Below are 20,780 nucleotides of genomic sequence, written 5' to 3'. Positions count from 1 at the left end.
GCTAACTAGGATGCCATCCTACATAGATGGTGTCCACCAGTTTTATTTCTATTACTATATTAGAAATATGATTGCCTTACTGATACTCTGGAGTGTAGAAGCCATAGAATAACATAATGAATTGATAATATAAGGACACATTACCTAATCTGCTCCCGTTCCTTGGCATTGCCATGAAAGAGCCAAGGCTGCCACCGATAACACTGTGTGGTCTTCGTAGCGGAGGCTTTTTGAAGGATCCCGTGTACTGGTGAAGGAATGAGTGCATACTATGGGATGTTGGAGGTCTGCCATTCTTCACAATAGGCTCTGAAATTTGCCAACACCAACCAATTCATCCCACAAGCAGGAAATTCAGGAACATATTGAGAGAGAGAGAGAGAAAAGAACAGAGTTACCACACAGTCTGCTTACTGCGGTATTTGAATGAGGTTCAAAATATTTGAAACCTGGAAGGTAGATCATCAACGGTGAAGCAAGCCACACAAAAGAAAATGCACAATAATAAATGTTCCCTTTCACTCCCCCCTGTGCACAGAAGCTGAGCCAGAGAAACTCCCTAAGCATAGCTGAGAGCCAGAATATTGTATAACCTAGCAGGCATGCAGCAATCACTGAGCTGCTACAAGAGACAGGCAGTCAATTCACCCCGATATCATCAAGGTCTTGTACAGACTGACACCTCTGGCTCATCGCAAAGGGTGAGAAAGCCGCTGCTGCAGAGGGTTGAAGAGAGCAACAATAAGTAGGTGAACAGATGTCCTTCCTTTCAGGGGTAGTGCAAAGCCATCACGGTATAGAGTCCACAGTGAAAAAGAAATCTGTATGTTTGCTGAATCTGCATAAATTTAAACAGGTTGCACCAGCTTTTCCTGACAAATAATGTTAAAATTCTGTGCTCAGGCAATTCACATTTTTAATGCAGGGTACTTGCAGCCCTCAGACAATGTGGCTGGGAAGCTGAGGGAATCACATTCTTTGAAAGTCCTGCCTAATGGACTCATATGAAAAGGTTCCATCTTTAAGATGGCTCATATACATGCAGAAAGGGTAATATTCCATTTTGTGAATTTAGAATACACCAACATAAGCAGAGCATAATAAATATATCATCAACTACCTTTAAAAAAACCCATAGAGAAAACATGAAGTGGTAAGAAAACTAAATGGCCTCAGATGTTACTGAATTACATAAATTTATTCAATTAATACATCAAAGAATCGACACTGTCTGTTAAAAAGCCTTAAGGTATTCATGAAGTACCTTTGATTAAAACTAAACAAATCTGCAAGAAACAGATTGTTCAAAAGTAATCCCACACTGTCAAGTTCTCTTCTTCTATTAGACCAAAACAGTGAGAAGTCCAATCCTATGTGTGGAAAGTTTACGAGCTTTTGTGAATTTTGGATCCATAATGTAATTAAAATAAGTAGCCAAATTTCCTCAAAGAGGAAAAAAAAAGACCTTTTAAACTGCAAAGTGTTTATGTGCTAAAATGGAAGCATAGCTTTGTGTCATTTCATTGATTACATTTTTACTCTCATGTAGGAACACATAAGTGTGATCTGTTTACTTTCAGCATTATATGCACATAGTTGTATTGAAATCACGTGTTCTTTTCTACAAGGAGAAAACTGTAACAAATTATTCCTATGAAGTGACCTGCTCTCTATTTTGAGTTAAACAGCGGGCAGCTCAATTCATTACAATTCTCTACACAGGAACAATTCTTGTTTAACCTTGTACCCAGGACCCTCACATCCTAGGAATGTGATAATGGCAACTAGGAATGTGAAATGTTTTTTTCAGACCTATTCATTTCTCTTTCCTGAGAAACAATCCAAGTAACTTTAAGCTATGTGACTGGATGAAGCATATTACCCTCTTGAATAGCACTACCCAAGCAAGAAACCAATGCTGCTAGCATTCTTTATTGCCCTTGAAGGTATCATATACTTATTAGCACCTCTCTGCCTTCAGAAAGCAGGGAGTCCTGCAAGCTGAGAAGAGTTCGCCAAGGCAAAGGCATTGCCACTGTTGTAGAGGTTCTTAAGCACAACACTGTCCAAAGCCAGGCCTCAGGAAACCTTCCAAGCTTAAAGGCACAACCTTCAAGCTGACAGAAAATGTCTGAGAGGACTGACTGAGTGGCGAGAGAGCCCAAAGGAGGGGGAGCAAGCTGGAAGAACAAAAGGAGCAGGGTCAAAGGGCAGGAGAGGGAGAGGGACCAAGGGAAAGAGAAAGGAGAAAGGCAACTTAGCATGGGAAGGGGATATGTGGGGCAGCAGGAACCGAGGGCAGCCAACCTCTCTGGCCTTTGTTCTCCGCTTATTACGATTCCTCCTAAGTCTCCACCGCTATCACGTACTTATGCACAGCACAGACACTGGAGCAGTTCTGCTTGCCTAGCTATATTTTCAGAAGCTGTGAGTAACGCACACGGAATCGAAAGTTAACACCGTTACTTCGTGTTGTCTCTTCTACACAACAGCCCTGTAAGACAGGGTGAACACCTACGCTCAACCACTTCCAGACGTAGTGAAAAGCTTCCGACGGCTAGATGGACCTTAACAGGGGTTTTTATAAAAAGGAACATCCTGTTGCTCAACCACAATCCATTTGTGCTCATTAAATAATCATGTTCATGGTTTCCCTTTGCTTCTCTGAAGCAAAGCTGACTAGCTCATTCAGTAGAATTTTGTCTCTCTCGAGACAGACAGATGCCAACAACAGAGCATGAGACTCTTAATTGCAGGATTGTGGGTTTGTGCCCCACGCTGGGCAAGAGATTCCTGCACTGTACACTAAAGATCAATTTCTTACAAGTGCGCAATGAGTATTTTGTAGCATTTGTAACAGTGCCAGTTTTGCAGACTAAATAGGCATATATGGGCTAAGGCAATCCCACAAGCATACTGGTATATATTTAACTCCCTTGTTGATATTTGGTGAGCTGCTTCTTATGATGAAATCATTTTACTACTTTCCCACAGATCCCACAAACGCATCTCTAGATTATTAAGATTTACATATTCTGGAACCTAGCCATCAAGGGAATGGTCATAAGCTTTATTTCTGTGTGTCAAGAGCCTTTCCTTTGCAACTGTTCACCACAGCAGGATATTCTGGTCCTCTAAATGAGGGTGATGTCTACCCACAATTTGCAACTGTTCAGAAAACAGCTAGGATACTCTAAGAGAAATCAATTCAAGATGACTTGCAGGAGCCTTAAATTATACAACGTCAGATCTCAGAAGGGGAAACGGACAGGTATTAACACAGCTCTAAGTTTCTTTGTAGATGATGGAAACAGTATAAACAACGACTTCCAGAAAAACAGAAGTGCACTCTCTAAATACAGAACGAAGCAGTTGCTTAGGAACAGAATCAGGAAGCATTTCATATAGCAAGATGCTTGGCAGCCAAGGGACAAAGAAACTCTCTGGTGAGATGTTCAACTGTAGTCATATGGATTTATATCTAGCTGTGTACAATATGCGCGTTGGACTTTGGATCAACAACAAGCTTTATGTTGCATGCTTTACCATGAAGAAGCCAACAGTGCAAGATCTAGAAGCAAAGGCTTCAAGCCAAACTGGAAATAGCAAAACTGGTCCTTACTGGTGCCTTAGCACCAGTGCCCTGGGGAGGTCACTTTGGTGCTGATAGCAGCGGTTTGACTGTACCCCTGGAGGCGCACTTCATTGTCTCTTGAGAAAGACAGATGCCAATAGTAAGCTACATCCCTAAAATTTATGGAATGTATCCTCTGCTGCCTTCACCACCTTTCCCCAGATGGTCAGTGCAGCTTGAAGCTTCCAAAATGTGTAAATATAAACAGTATACTTGAAAAAGGCTTAAAAGGCTGTATAGTCAATAGGACCGATGATGTAGAATCTCATTTGCCAGGGTTAAATCTACTCCACTTCCTATCTGACTAAAAAAACAAGACCAAGAGTACACTGTCCTTTGCCCCTCTTGTTCATGATTTCCTTGCAGTACTTTGCGATGCTCCTCCCCCTTCCTACACACTCTTCCGCCCCACACATAATGTTCTCTTCCCTTCTGCTACTATTTGTTCCTTCTTCCCACAAAGCTTTGCTTTCTCTATACATACAGTTACTTAAAAACGAGAGTTAGCAGCAGGGTTCTGTTCTCGAAGGCCTGAGGTGACAGTTCTAGCCATGACTTCATGAATGCCTTTTATACAGCAGCAATAAACATAAGAGTTCACTTTCCTTAGAGGCGGATACACAGCAAGACAAGCTCACATGTGGGCCAGGATTTGGCTGCGTAATGGCAAGTCAATATTATTCATTCTGAATTGTTGCAAGAGGAAACACAGCGTGTGAGCAAGGAAGGATATTCTGCTCTGAACACACACACACACACACATGTATACTTAATGCTTAGGATATTATGTATATCAGAATAATACAGTCTGAGAAGTTAAGCCATGCCTTAAGAAACAGTCCTTCGGATAGTGAACTGTATAATTTGACTCATTCTCAGGTCTGAAGAAGGCACGCCCACCTTTATGCAACTTCTCCTTTTCCATATAACGCATCACAAATAGCTTTCCCACATGCACAGGAATTGTGACCACTACTCAAATAAATAATTTGCATGAAATTAAGGGAACCATAAACACCGCTGATGTTTTGTTGACATTCTTTGCTGCAGCTTCTACTCCTATAGAGGTAAACTATTTCTTATACAGTGGTACCTTGGGTTACAAACACCTCGGGTTGCAAACACTTCGGGTTACAACCTCCGCTAATCTGGAACTAGTACCTCGGGTTACAAACTTTGCCCCAGGATGAGAACGGAAATTGCGTGCCAGCGGCGCGGCGGCGGCAGGAGGCCCCATTAGCGAAAGCGCACGACAGGTTAAGAACGGTTTCGGTTAAGAATGGATCTCTGGAACGAATTAAGTTCATAACCCGAGATACCACTGTACTGAACAATAGCAGAAGAGGCTCCTTCAGCACCTTCTCCCCATGAGTAACTAAAGCAAGATAATTACAGTGGTACCTCTAGGTACAAACTTAATTCGTTCTGGAGGTCTGTTCTTAACCTGAGGTACTACTTTAACTAATGAAGCCTCCCACTCTTGTGGGTTAAACCACAGAGCCTAGGATTTGCCGATCAGAAGGTCGGTGGTTCGAATCCCCACGATGGGGTGAGCTCCCTTTGCTCGGTCCCTGCTCCTGCCAAGCTAGTAGTTTGAAAGCACGTCAAAGTGCAAGTAGATAAATAGGGACCGCTCCGGTGGGAAGGTAAACGGCGTTTCCGTGCAGTGCTCTGGTTCGCCAGAAGCAGTTTAGTCATGCTGGCCACATGACCCAGAAGCTGTCTGCGGACAAATGCCGGCTCCCTCGGCCTGTAAAGTGAGATGAGTGCCGCAACCCCAGAGTCGGTCACGACTGGACCTAATGGTCCAGGGGTCCCTTTACCTTACTTTCGGGTTAGCAGAATCTCTAACCCAAAGTGTTTGTAACCCGAGGTGTTTGTAACCCGAGGTACCACTGTATATATTGCTCAATCTATTAGATTATCTTCATCATTGCTTCTTCTAAGCTATTGATCAACAGTTACTTGCCAGGATCCCAAGCACATGTCACTCTAAGCCAGTTAACCAGTTGCACAAAAAACGGGATCTGGGACCTTACGAATGCAAAGCACCACTGAGAGACAATCTTCTGCCATATTATGCAATTTAAAGAAATATAAATCAATTAAGGAAACATGTATGGATTCCGGGATATGTGTGTGTGTGTGTGTGTGTGTGTGTGTGTGTGTGTGTGAAGAATTTGGATTACCTTGGCACAGAAATTTGAAATACTGAAATCTTCCTAGCAGTAAGACACTAGAATCCCTTCCGATATTGTTGGACTACCAATTCCTGCTGCCCCAATTCACACGATCATCAATGAGATGTTGTGCAACCAATCTCATCTGTTATACTACAAAACACCACTATTGGACAAGCCATGCACACTGTTCAGTGCTTTTCAGAAGCCATGAGTTTGGGAACTCAGCTTATGCTTTCTAAACAACGCATCAGCTGATATTTTACACAGCTGCAAAAATAAATAAATTGAAAGCAATGTTATAAACACAATACTGAATACCATAATTTACAAGGCAGTAAATTGGAACAGTACAGAAGTGGCAATTCTGCTAGTTAAGTATGAAATGATACCACATTTTTGCAGCTCAATATGTTAATGATACAAGGCTAGACACAAAGGCATTTTTGAAGCATTCCCATCAAATCTGTAGTAACTCGAGCTTAACATATATTACAGTGGATGCTTGGGTTGCGAACGTGATCCATGCGGGATGCATGTTCGCAACCCACAGCGTTCACAACCCGCAGCGGCACGTCTGCACACACGCAGGTTGCGATTCGGTGCTTCTGCGCATGCACAAAGTGCGATTTGCCGCTTCTGTGCATGTGCGACCCTCCAAATCTGGAAGTAACCCATTCCGGTACTTCCGGGTTTTGGTGGGTCCTGAAACGTCTGTAACCTGAGGTATGACTGTACTTGCAATTACTTCCCAAAAGTAAAGATACACACTTGTTATTCTAAACTAAAACATCAAAACAATTTAAATTCATCACTCTTGCTGCAAGTAACTTTTATCATTAAAAGAATACAATTTTCATAAATACTTGATAAAATTTAAGCAAAGCGGTTATTTTTACCGTTATCTTTACTGCTGTTTTCTTCAATAGTCATTTGCTCGGCCAGTTCAGAAAGTGACTCATCAATCGTCTGGCTCCCACGCAACGTTAGGGAAAGTCTCCTCTTGAACTTTTTCATTCTATCTGTAATACGTCTGGCTCACGGAAGCCTATTAAAATAAGAAAGTTGTTATTTTAAACACTTGTTTCAACTACAAGAAAAATGTGTTTAGTGCTGATTGCTTATACCATATCAATCTAAACTTTGTAAGGTCATTTTAACAAAAGAGCTAAGTTTTGAAATTGTGAATTTAATACAGCTTAATGTTTATCTCAGTTCTATTCTGGCTTATCTTGGCTTGTGGTGGGTAAGTTGTAACAAAATAAAATACCCCATTAAAAGACACTACACATTTATTATAACACACCCAGAGTCTCCACTTTTTAAAACCAACCAAAGTTTTACAGGCTTAGACTGACAAATCTTTAGAAAATGGTAGTTCCACAACTGTGTTGTGACCAACTAGAATATTCTTCGCCTATGCGTTCCTGCTGTCCAACTTCATATGTAGATGGTGTAATTTTAAAAAGGTACACCATATGGGTTATGATGAAATTTAAGGGAGGTCTAACCAATAGAAGCACTTCCTGGGAGATTTGACTGTGTGGAGCTGGGTTTGGAGGAGAGTTTGTATACACAATTCTGTTGGGACTGGATGAATTGCAAATGAATTAAAGCTCCTTAGAGGAGCTTAGAAGGAACCTTAAGTGGTGAACTTTCAGCTCTCCAAATGTTGTTGAACTACAATTCCCATCATCCCTGACCACTGACCATGCTTGCAATGGATGATGGGAACTGTAGTTCAGCAAGATCTGGAGAGACAAAGGTTCACCGCTGTATATTAGATAAACTTCATGCAACAGCCTTCTGCAGCAAAACCAGAATATACCTTTCACAATTTTCCAGTGAGACCCCTCTCCTACACAAGCAAGCTGGGTGGAAGATCAAAAACGCAATGAGGACAGTCCTTGATGGATGTGGTCAGAACAGATTTCCACAAATGTGCTTTCCGGGTCACTACAAACCAGACCAAATTATTTCCTGGTGACAGTCTTCCCAAACCCAACAAAACACAAGAAGCTCCCTCACTCCTAAGCTATACCATGCTCTCATTCTTTGCTTAGTTGAAGGGACAGACTCTGACCCACTCCTGTCCTGTAGCGTATACACAGGACTCAGGGGAGACGACAGCAGAGATTTGTGACAATCCGCCTTGGTTGAATTCACATGCTTCAAAATCCCAGTACAGGTTTACTGGGCATGAAATATTACTCCCATCTGTATGACTATCTCTCAAGGTGGTAGGAAAGCAAATAAAGCAATTAGAATAACATGGAAAGGGAAAAGGGGGATAATACGACATCCTATTGAGAGCAGGCTGGGCCAGCTTCTCCAAACTATTTGCTCACTTTTTGATTGACCTGTTCAAAACTGGACCATGTTTTCAAACAGAAGTGCTAGAAATATGAAGGCAAAGCAGATCAGGAAATACAAAAAAGTTATTTTTAAAATTTTTATTTTATAAAATAGTAAAACAGGAAGATTTTACTCTTTGGTTAATGTTCTTGTGCTTAAGGTGACCCATCAATTATGGAAAATCTTTGGGACTAAAGTACAATGACGTGGAAACATCTTCCACATCAGAACCAACGGAATGTATGACTTAATTCCTTACTTCCTATCAATGCTCAGGACAGCATTCTAAAACAAAGGGTAAATTAAGTCCAGAGGGATGTTCTGTGTGAGTCTCAGTGTTGGTGAGCAGACTTCAGAAAAGTATCTGATTCATGTGTAAGTATTTTAAGGATTAGTTTATGAATCCTGCCACCCTCAGACCCAAGTGTTGCATCAGAGGAGAGGAATGGTTACTACTCCCTTCTGTTAGCTTCCCATGCTGCTGCAGTAACATTTGAAACCCAGCAATGAAATGGGAATGCAAGACATATTTACTTTCCATACCTGGCACTTTCAACCAAGGGGGAAACCTATTCTATTTTTGAGTTGCAATTGTTTTTGATTTACAGAACATGGGCTGAGTACATATAGTTTTTAGTCCAAAGGACCCACAATGTTTAGGCAGATATAAGCACATACTAATTATACTCCTTTCTGCAGAAGTCTGAATGGCAATATAAAAAGACTACTACAGGCAACCCGCTCCCCACCCCCCCAAAAAACCACACTGCTAATCTGACAAAGATACATTTGTTCCACTGGTATGCCAACACAAACTAAAAGAATTAGAATTTGGCAAGAGAAATATACTGCTTAAGAATAGCTTTGTATCCATTCTGGGCTCCTTTGGGAGGAAGGGTGGGGATATAAATTTAATAAATAAACAAATGCAGCTCAGAACTGAACTAATGCAGCATTTAACATCTGAGTTTTTTCAGGCATATGCTGCTGAAGACTGGAAATTTAAGCCAAAAAAAATCAAAAATCAAATGTAATATCCAAGAACCATCCCCTGCCAGTAACCTGAAAATGAATGCCCTTCATTATATTAAGACATTGATAGATGTATTTGCTTTCTAGTGGAAACTAATTCCATTTCTAGGCACAAGACAATAGTAAATGGTACTGTTGCTGGCTAAAGTGTAAGGTTCAGTGCCAAAAACCAAACACAAAACCCAACATAAAAGGTTGTGTGCACTGTAGCGACAAGCTGAAGTCAGGCAGACGTATACTTGTTCCACTGGTGAAATGTTCTGCACCAGCTAAATTCTGTGCACAAAAAGAGAGAGAAAGCATAAGCTGGCTGTTGCTGACTTTGTGCAACAGCTTGCAGAATCTGTTGGAACGCCAGTTCCTGCTAGCACAACTGCTGCATTCCTTTGTTGTGCAACTTTAAAACTCACAATGAACACTGGATATAACCCACTAAATTCCACACTCTAATCTGACTTTGATAGTCTGCTTTTCTGTGAAGCTCTGGTTGCATGCTACCATTGCCTCAACCTCGTGTGGCAATGATTATTAAGCTCTCCCCACAATGTAGATGCTCCTCTCTCCCACAATGACTTGGCCAACTTCTAGCTCCAGAAGCTGGAAAACAGCAAAAGAAAGCTCATATGAAGATACACTGCGGTGCTTTTGCACATCCCAACCTGAGCCACTTTCAATAGTCAGCCTTGGAGTCAACAGGCTGCAAAGGATGGGGCCATGCAAGTCAGTGCACTTTTCCATGGAAGTGTTTGCCTTCTTCTGCAGGGCTTTCATTCTCCCTACTTGCAAAGCTGTCGAAAATTAACAAAGCAAGTCATTCTTAGCACAAATAGTTATGGTATCAAATACGAAGAGAGGCAGCTGTAATTTCAGACAAAGCTTCATTTACACGGCATCCACAGCTATCGGCAGCATGTGATAAATGTACTCAATTTTTTTAGGGCCTGCAGTGATACAGTTATGATGTTAGCTGATGGGCAATTATGTCGTCTGCTTTACAGTGGTGCCTTGTGTTACGTACTTAATCCGTTCCAGAGGTCCATTCGTAACAGGAAACCGCTCGTAAAATGAGGCGCCCTTTTGCTGGTGGCGCCTCCCGCTGCTGCCGCGCCGCCAGAGCGCAACTTCTGCTCGCATCCCGAGGCAAAGGTCGCAACAAGGGGCATCTACTTCCGGGTTAGCAGAGTGCGTAACCCGCAGCATTCGTAAGGGGGACAGTACATAACACAAGGTACCACTGTATTTGTACTGTATTTGTACCTCTCTTTAGTGGACAGTTTTACAATAATCACACACACCCACACCCATTTTCAGAGCAGTGCATAGCTGCCTCTGAACAGAAAAAGACAGCAGGGTAAACTAAAGAGTGATACAGAGTTCAACTTCATGGGCATAGCCAGGCTTTTGTTAGGGGGGCAGAACCTCAGTTTACTATGTATTTTTATTTATTTTTATTGATTTGGGGGTGGGAAACTGCCCATCCCTGCCTCCCCTGGCTATGCCCATGTTCAACTCTGCTGTCTTTCATTACAGAAGCGATCACACTTTTTGCGGGGAGGGGTAGCACATCTTGCTGGCATAGTGTTCAGCTTTCAAATTTAAAAAAGGAAGAGCCTTAGACAAAAAACAAAACGGGTAATAATCAGGATGGTCCCTGCTGCCAGACACAGTTCTGTCTGGTGCAAAGCCTTTATATTTCTATGCCAAAATAAGCCTGCTTCCACCTGCTTCTCACTCACCCGGCTGATCTCTGACTCTCTGAAGTAACATGGGTGCAACAATTTACACCAATCTAAAAATCAACAAGGATAAATGGGAAGTCCAATACATTTCTGGAGGCATGGATGATACGAAGATTTCTGATACATGTGACAAATCAGACCCCCTAACATAACAGTCCTAGGAAGAACAACAAAATTATGGGTATCAATGTCTGTCTGTGACAATAAACAGGAGAAGAAGAACTTGTAATTAGTAAATGAAAGCCATGCCATCTGTATAAAGCAACAGAAATGACCAGAGGCAGCAACAGAACACTTGAAAACACATGACCAGTAAAAGCAGACACACACCTCTAGTGATGTCACAGTTCCAAACAGAGTGTGGAAGTTCTTTCCAGGCAACAAATGCCTTTTAGCAGATGACTAGTGTGCTGCCCGATCTGATGGGATTATGAGAAGAAACTATGGCAACATGGTTCCCACGCCTAAAACCACACACTTGGAACCAAAGGCATCCTTTTTCAAGTGGATGGCGCAAAATGGCCTCTCTGCTTTCCTCCTACTCCTTGCATCCACTGCAACTTCCTGAGGCTATAACATGCTGCTCTCAAGAACTCCTAGATATCAACAGCAAATTTTTGGGAGGCAGTAGCCTCCTAGACAGAGCCCACCTGCATGTTTTTTGTATATAAACCCTAGTACTTGAAAAGATGTGCATAGTCCCAATATAAAGAGGTGGAGAGAGACAATGTATAAAACGTGAGCTTGATCATCATTTCACTTCTGCTAATATCAAACTTGATAGTCCAGTGAAACATGCTTATTGCCCTCCAAGAGGAAGAGGAAGTGGAGTGTATGTCCAGAGAGTATAAGGGGAGGTAAACAGATTTGGGAAACATCTGACCCGACAGGACCTCCAACAATTTAAATGCATTCCAAGACCATAATTCTCCCCCCACCCCGACACCAGGATGCTATAAACTTTCAAGGACTTTGAGCTCTTTGAAGTTAAATGAATTCTGGGTGGGGGTTCTGGGATTAATTAGAAAAGTAATTATGCAATCCTAATTAATCATCCTTCCAGGGACTCTTTAAGCTTCTATAAAGGCGAAAAAGTTTCTAAGAGTAAGTAGTACTGCTTAAAAATATCATAGAAGGAGTTGAATTGATTCCAGGCTGTGCAACATGACGCACAGGCTCCTTGAATCCAACTTCCCACTCAAAATCTCCTGTATGCTGTTGAAAGGTAAAGGTAAATAAAACCCTTGACTTCACAGCTTGAGTTCAAAGCTACTGAATCCTACTTACCTAGCAGCTCTAAACCCCAACAGTCAGACCCATAGTGCAATGGCACTGTAGCACTGCTGAGGTTCAAGCTTAGCTGAGAACTGTTGTTTGAGCTCATTGCTGCAACTGCTGAGCTTTGCCAACTCACTAGCTTTGGCTGAAAGGTGGCCTTGGTGGCAGGGGAGGGAGGGAAGTGAAGAGAACAATGGCACTTCCAGCTTCCCAGCAGAGTAGACTCCCTCCCCTCTCCTCTGTTGCTGGGTGATGCAGAATCTGAAAGGGGTCTAGAGTCACTTCCTCTCCCGGTCAATCTCCAATGGTGACTGTTCTTTGGAGGGGGGTGGGCCTGCGTCCCCAGTGGGGCCAGTTTCGCTAGTCTCTACGTATGCCTCTGCCTACCATTCAGTGCCAGAAGCTGTGAGATCAGGCACCAAGTGCCCTTAATTGCTCCATACTTTGGTTAAATTTGGTATTTGGTCTGCACAAAGGGCAGAACAAAGTGTGACAGATCTAATCAGCAAATCTGTTTGATCATCTATTCTCCCTATGAGACAAATTCTGTCTCTTAAAGGCAGATCCAGAAAATTCAAAGATAAGTTCTCCCTTAATATTCATGGGGAGTCCAAAACTTCTAGTAGCACATATATGCAAAAAGGGGTTTAGCTGCTGTTAAGAGTTACCACCAATTCCCTTTTAAACTAACTTCAGGAAAAAACAGAAACCAGAGAATACATGCTAAAATCTATTGAGAATGGGACTCGTTCATCTAGCTGTCCAACTATCACTACCTCTTTACAGCTAGTTCAGGTTTTGCATGCAACCTGATTTCTGTTTATTAATAATAGGAAATTGGTCACTTTCAAACTATCTAAGACAGGCAAGTCTAATAAATAAAGTCCTTGCTCTTACTTTACAACAGTTTCCCACTGCACACCTTCTATTAAACATATGAAAATCCTGTGAAAGATTTGATTATTAACTTGTTTTGCATTGGGTTGGGATCTTAAGACCTGCCACTATTGGAGGCAGCATGTTTACTTATTGGTCTGAGTATATCATGCCTACTCTGCAAACTTTACATTGGCTAGTCACCAAAGGCAGATTGAGTTTTAGGACAGCATAAGGGCTCGTTTAAAGTTCTGGCTCCAAGACTTCCCAGCTTGGTAAAAAGCTGCAATTTGAAATCTACTTGTATTCACGATAACTTAAATGTAAAGGCAATTAGTTGCAAAACTGATTTGTTGAAAGAGAACCTACACATTACGGCACATTTTCCTCTGATATCTACTTACTGCTTCCCAGATTCAATGCAAATCTGAAACAAATCCAACAGAGGCATTTTTTTAAAGATCCATAGAAGTGCTTATTATTCTTTACCACTCAGTTTTCAATTAACTTGTTCTGCAGGAGAACCATTTTATCTTGTTTTGCGTGGTTTACTCTTGCGTACAAATACTACATCACAGTGAACATTGACTTCCACATGTGAATTCCGACAATCTCAACTGGTTTGTGTGAATGTCCAAGTGAATCTATGAAATACTGACAGCGCCCCAACTGCTGTTTTGGATGTACACAAGTTGGCAAATTACATTTAGATCACTGTCAACATTAGCCATCTGGAATTGTCAGGACTCATACCTGAAAACACCACAGTTCACCATATTTTGGACATTCGCAGCAATGTACACACATATTACAGATTTCTAATGAATAAAGGATGCATAGTGCTGCTGTTTCTTTTTAGCTACTTTGGGTTATATGACTGTCAATGAAGTCTACCCTCTCTACCCCCGCAAAAATACATGTCCTTTGAACACAAACGTGGCAATCATTTCTGGCTTACAAACACTGGACTTTCCAAATGCAGAAATACCTTTAAAACTATACCATTCATATACACAGATCTGAAAAGCAATCCTAACAGCAAGATTCAGATATAGTATATCTGCTGCAGCAACAAAAGCTGCTTATCTGCTCAGCTCATTCCTACCATACTGACTATAATCATTTCTAAACTTTCCAGCAGCTACACTGTAGATAAATGTTTTCATTCATATGCAGGTGGCTAACATGAGACAAATTCAGTGAACTTGAACAGAATGAGGGCTTTCTATAGTTGTTAGTCACTGATGTAATCTGACTGTACCATTTACAGAATGTCTTCACTTACCACTTACATCATTCTGCTCAGTGTAAGGCTTAAAAAAATTCATTATGGATATTACAAAGTAAAAGAAATATAGATGCATTAAAATAAAAATATAAGGCATCTCAATAACAGATTCTGATTCTCAAACCTTTATTAGCATGTGTACAAGATTCCAGTAGGGTTCAATACAAAAAAACCACTCCAAGCCTGCCTCTAACATTTATCCATCCTGGATAAACATAAAAAGGCTACTTTGCAACATCTCAATAGTATATTTTTAAACAACTGGGTTTTGTCCTATGGGACATGGATATTCTTGCAACTATGAAAAATACGGGAGCCAAACAAATATTTGCTATCAATGTTTACAACATAGATTGCCAAAGTCACCTAGATTGCAAAGTTCAGCTATAAGAAGTAGGTAATGCAAAGGTATTGCCTTGCTACACAAATTGCACAAAATGTGGAGATAATTAAGCTAAAAATGTTGACTGAAACAAGAGGCTTGGATAGACATCTGTAAGAGTAACCTCATAATTCTGTCTAGTAATACACATCATACCAATTTTGTCAATCCTCCCGTTACTAATCAACCCTGTTAGAAAGGTGAGGATTAACAAAATGTAAGCAATATGAAAATCAAGGTGGTCAAATGCTTATCAATCACACTGACTTCCTCTGAAATCACACTTAGAGGGAAAATGTTTGAAGTGTGTTAATCATTTGCAGCTGGATACTATAAGTTTCTCCATTAAATTAGAAGATGGAAGTCAAAACAGCCCTGTTTATTCAAGTACAGTATCTTCTTAATGCAAAAGGTGTCAAGCTGAATAATGCTGTGCACTTTGCCAGCTCAAAAATATAAACACCTCAAGATTCAACACAACAAAACAAATTACTGATTGTTCAAATAGAAAACACGATCACCTAGGTTGACATTTGCCGGCACATGTGGAGCCACAGGGAACCCTACAAGAAACAAAGCTATTTGTTTATTTACTCAGGAGGAACCAGCACAAGCAGAAAACAAAAATCCACACATTCAAGTAATCCCAAATAACATGCAAGAGCTTTAAATATTTGTTTATTTTATTTCCTTTGTTCCTACAATGAAACTCATGTTGGTACATAAATAAGAGAAAAAGCATGATGAAGAATGACTCAAGAATGAGTGCGATGTAGTATTCAAAATTATTCTTTCCAATAAAGAATCGTGAAAATGCTTTCCTATCAAAACCAAATGCTATTGTGCTATGTATTCCCATTACAGGTACAGAGTCAAAATTTCTAGTTTTCTTAAGATACAAATGACTTTCACATGCTTATCACAGCATGTGGTATATTTACTACCCCACACAGGCACTTTGCAGTGTAAAATATTATGCAGCCCAGGCAAAGGTTTACATGCGCATCACGAGAAAGTACAGATATGAAAATTTCAACCATGCTAAAATTATGGCTCACATCTTCCTTCCTCCATCCCCTCCCCCAAGTTACCACCCCTTATCTAAACTTCTCCCCCTAAGATGCACTGTTCCACCCAGGGTTTCTGAAACAGTTTCTACATCTATTATGAACTTACTGGCAAAAATTTCCTCATAGTTCTTACAAAAGCTCAACAAGGGTCCAAATCAGGTTTGTTTGTTTTTATCTTTTTGCATGGCACACATGGATTTGCATAGAAAAAGCTGGCCAACTAAAGTAACTGGCCATGTACAGTTACTTACCTCACTTTCTACTCTATTTCTTGAACTTCAGTTCAAGTTTGTATATTATACAAGTTTCATTGTACTGGAAAACTATACGAAAACAACCCACCCACAAAAATGTAGCTAAAAATCAAAAGGTTGTTCTATTTTTATACTTCCAGCTTCTGACAGACTGGCTTATCTTAAGGTTTCAGTTCACCAAGGACAGAGGAAAATAAAATTTGAACTGTTAGAATGCTATCCATCTAAGACATACTCAGAGGAGACTCAACAAAACCAGTGGACTAAAGTCTCATTATACATTGAAAAGTTGCAAGCAGCATAATCTTCTTCCATGCAGAAGTAATTCTACAAACAGAAATATCTGCAAAATGTGTCGCTATTCACCCTACTTATGAGAGCATTTGTGCTACTTTTTTTTTAAAAAAAGCTAAATAATTATTTGAACAAACCTAATCCAAGTATTGTATGATATTTTTTCAGACAACTAGGTTCCAACACACTACAGGCTATTTAATGCAAGGATGCAGGGGTGAAACAGACACACTAGAGAATACTCTATTTCCCCCCATTTGCTGACTAACCAGTGTTTCCTTTTTCTAAATGGGAAACACTTAAATATTCTCTGAAGTTTGTTCCCTCCCCAGACCTTTTAATGTTTGCCTTGTTGTACTGATGATTTACGGGCGCGGGTAGCACTTTGGCCTAAACCACTGAGCCTCTTGGGCTTGCCGATCAGAAGGTCAGCAGTTTGAATCCCCGCCACGGGGTGAGCTCCCGTTGCTCGGTCCCTGCTCCTGCCAACCTAGCAGTTTGAAAGCACGTCAAAGTGCAAGTAGATAAATATGTACCGCTCCGGCGGGAAGGTAAATGGTGTTTCTGTGCACTGCTCTGGTTCACCAGAAGTGGTTTAGTCATGCTGGCCACATGACCTGGAAGCTGTACGCCGGCTCCCTTGGCCAATAAAGCGAGATGAGCGCCGCAACCCCAGAGTCGTCCACGACTAGACCTAACAGGGGTCCCTTTACCTGTACTTTACTGATGATTTAGGGCAACTCAAAACAGTCTGTTATCAACTCCTACCCTTTAAAAGGATGTTTTAATAATGCCAGAGTTTTTAATCCAAAACTTCTGTATATGCTCATCTGAGTATCCATCAATTTAATATTTGTCAAACTCCTCCAGTTATTTGGCTCAATTACTAGAAATACCCACATATTAGAAACTTGTTGCCTTATGTACTGTCCCGGGCACAGCCAGCCCCAATGAGGACAAGTGGTTGGAAGTTTCCTTCTTTATTGGCAAAACACTTGATGACATCTGCTCCTAAGGTGCAAGGAATATACACCTCGCGCTTGTTGACTGCCTAGCTAGGCATCTGCTTCTTCAGGCTTGTGCTCTGACTCAGACAGTTGGAGCAGCAGAGCGACTGCTCCCCTTCACGTTCACTTAAATGCCTTGTCTGAGACACAAGCAATCGGCGACTTCTCCTATGTGACGGCTGTAGCTGCTCCTGTCGCTTTAAGCCCTTCCTTGTCCTTGGAGGGGATGGAGGAGTTTCTAATGGCCTAACTCTCTGTGATACTATTTCTTTCCCCTCTGAGTCTTCCTCCCAACTCTTTGCCCCCACTCCTTTTCTCCCGGCTCTGACTGCCCAGACTCTTCTTCTTCCTCCACCCTAGTTCCTGCCTCACAGGTGGCGCAGAACCCCACAAGTCATTGGCCCCTTCCCCTGGATCATTCTCCTGTCCCCCTGCCTCTTCTGCTCACCACAAGGATTCCTGCCTGCCCTGACATGTACATGGTACTTGATCTTGACAAAATAGATCATTTATTACAGATAACAAGGTGTATTATTCAGAAGTTCTAGCGGCTGACTAATAAAAACCAGAGGGAATACATGTGCTGTTCTCTGAATACTGCTGTTCTTCCTCACACTAGATTAGACTAAACGCAAGATGGCACACTGGTAGAAATATGGTGGTCTTTGGCTAGACTTTGTAAGCACTGTCACTGTAAGCTAGGTATCAATCTGTATGTTTGCAGGGCCTGAGAAAAATTTTTCTACCCTGTGAAGGAAGTTTCCCTAAAGGACATTTAGGGATTAAGCAAATTGCAGAAAGGACAGAAACTGGGTCATATTTGGAAAGAAGTGGTAGCCAGGGGGGGGGGGAGAGAACTGTATAAACAGGGTGAAGAGACTAAAAGTCAATGAATCTCAGCTAAAAGAATGCTCCAGTACATTGGAAAGAGAAATCTTAATGTAAACCAGCCTTTGCCAACCTGGTGGTACACAATCATGTTGGAGGGCACCAGGTTGGCAACGGCTGATGTAAATGAAAATGATTTTGCCTAGAAATACTTGACTACAGCATGATTTTATATCATTAGTCCCTAACACTTGAAAACTATAGAGAATGAAAAGAACTCTTAACCATTAAAATATGTAATTATGACAAGCTATTAAAAACACATTGTTGTTGTTGTTGTTAGAGCAATTCCTACTCTGAACAATCAGCATGATAATTTTGCCAGCCCAATCATATGGTGTGGTGAAAATAAATAAACCAAGACACTTCAGAAACTGATTGGGCACTCAACTAGCACATGAAATAAACAGTTAATAGAACACAGTCTCTTTCCTTTTACTGTCAAAAGCTGAAGCACAGAATTAAGGTTACCCTAGTTTCTACAGAAGACTAGAATTGTTCAGATTTTCATTCCTTGCCTTAAAATCATCCTAACCTTATGCCATTGCTTTTAACTGAAGGTTATTATTTTTTCTTGTAAATGAACAGTATTAAATTTCATGCATGCACATTAAGCTCAGACACACCATATCCCCTATTTGCAAGCATTCAACTTTATAACAACACTGTTTTGAAACAGAAAAATAGCTTTGCTAAATAGTTCACAAATGTTATAGTAGCCTAATCGTATTTACATGCCACCCTTGTTCACTTTCTCACAAAAGCCTGATACTTGGAAACAACATAAACAGAGGCTTCTTTATTCATCATGTAAAACATTATTTCAAAAGCAAGCAGACAAAGTGCAGCCCTGACTGCAGACGGCATTAATGAGGAGATACTGCTGACGATAGCAGCAAGTTCTTCAGGGGATTGGTTTCCCTCTCAAGTACTGCCAGAAGATTCTGTTAAATGAGCAGTGAAAATACTGAATAAAGTATTTATGATTTACACAACATAAATCATATGCTGATACTCCTGACATGAATTTGTAACAAGCCCAGTGTGCATTAAGCGAGGATGGGAAGTGTGCCATGGAAATCGTTTTACTTCTTGCATGTGCTGCAGCATATGTGAAGGAAAAGTTACACTTCTTTGTGATGCACTATTTTCAGTCAGTCATATAATCCAAACTGTAATTGTCTTCTACTGTAATTCTACCAAAATAAGCTTCTTCTGATTTCCACAAGACATATTTTGGGTGAAGCTGTTTAATCTTTTCATTCTTTGCAACTGGTTAGAGATTCCAAAAAGCTTAGTAAAATTTGTATAGTGTTTTCTGCCTCCCCTCCCCAAATAAAACAAACAAAAACAAACAGATCTTCAAGACAACTGTCAGAACTATGTGCTTAGCAAAAGAAGTCAATGCACCAATTAACTAGTTAACTCATATTACAGCCATACGAGAAATATGAAAAATAACTAAGCAAGTATTAGAAATCATCCCAGAATTGGCTCTACTAAACATCTTCCAAGACAACAATGCCCATTTACACCACAAAGAACTCATAACCCACCTACTTTCAGCAGCCAGAAACACCATAACCAGACACTGGAGAGACCTGTCAGGAGTAAGCATGGACCAATGGTACCAAATAGTGTGGGAAACAGCCTTACTAGAAAAATTAACCAATAAACTGAAACTGGTACGGGGACAAACAGAAGAAGACGCCTTTCCCGGTATAGCTCCCCTTTATCACATACATAGCCCAACAAGACAATGACAAAAATCCACCAACAGCATACAAATCAATATGGCTAACCTGATCCAAAACACACACACACACACACCCCACTCACACATGAAAACAAAGATCACCACAGCCAATCACAAACAAACAACCACACCCTAGGCCAACCCCAACCTCTCTCACCACCAAAGGAACACAAGTGAACAGCAGAGAACCTGCACAAGCAACGCTGACACCAAACCCTACATACATTAAGCAAAATAGAAACATTGCCACGCACCCCCACCCATCTTCCTCCCCCTCCACCCCTCTCCCCCCTTTCTTCCTAATGTCTCAACAAATGAAACTGATTTGTAAAAATGTTACATGGAAAAAATACAAGAGAGAGACATTACACATACTTCTGTAAATCAAGAAAATCTTTAATAAAAATACAAAAAAAACCTAGTTAACTCATATTGAAGGCCCTACATTTATGTAACTTAATAATGACTGTTACCTCCCAAAAATCTAGTGGAAGTAAATGACATCTACACTAAACAAACAAGAAATTTAACCCACTCCGTCCAGTTCTTTGCTCCCCCCCATGCTTCATTTTCTTTGCTAGGAACAGTAATACCATTAATGAGGGGTGATAGTCAATCACGGCAATTTGCTCAATAATGTTACAGCCTGCTTCATTAAATGTTTCATAATGTGGACTTTGAAATTTTAAATCCAACAATCTTAACTACATTCTTAAACACCTAATCAGTTCTACAAAGAACAAAGCT

The 20,780-nt window shown here is 40.8% G+C and overlaps 1 protein-coding gene across 3 annotated transcripts in view; it reads right to left on the bottom strand.

Moving 5' to 3' along the window:
* CDK17 (cyclin dependent kinase 17) overlaps positions 1–20,780 on the bottom strand; it is a 71,655-nt gene that overhangs the window by 38,429 nt on the left and 12,446 nt on the right. For 2 of the 3 annotated variants that reach the window (XM_083462925.1, XM_083462927.1), the window contains exons 2-3: positions 6,714–6,862; positions 145–309 (exon numbers count right to left, since the gene is read on the bottom strand). In XM_083462925.1, coding sequence (XP_083319051.1) covers positions 145–309; positions 6,714–6,831 — 283 coding nt within the window. In that variant the 5' untranslated portion in view covers positions 6,832–6,862. Of the gene's footprint in view, positions 1–144; positions 310–6,713; positions 6,863–10,937; positions 11,231–20,780 lie in introns of those variants that run through there. The other variant, XM_083462926.1, reaches the window with a different exon arrangement.

This window comes from Podarcis liolepis (assembly GCF_965112155.1).
Source record: "Podarcis liolepis genome assembly, chromosome: 10".
Taxonomy (NCBI): domain Eukaryota; kingdom Metazoa; phylum Chordata; class Lepidosauria; order Squamata; family Lacertidae; genus Podarcis; species Podarcis liolepis.
The sequence above is the reverse complement of the archived record's forward strand: the minus strand, read 5'-3'. Positions and strand labels throughout refer to the sequence as shown.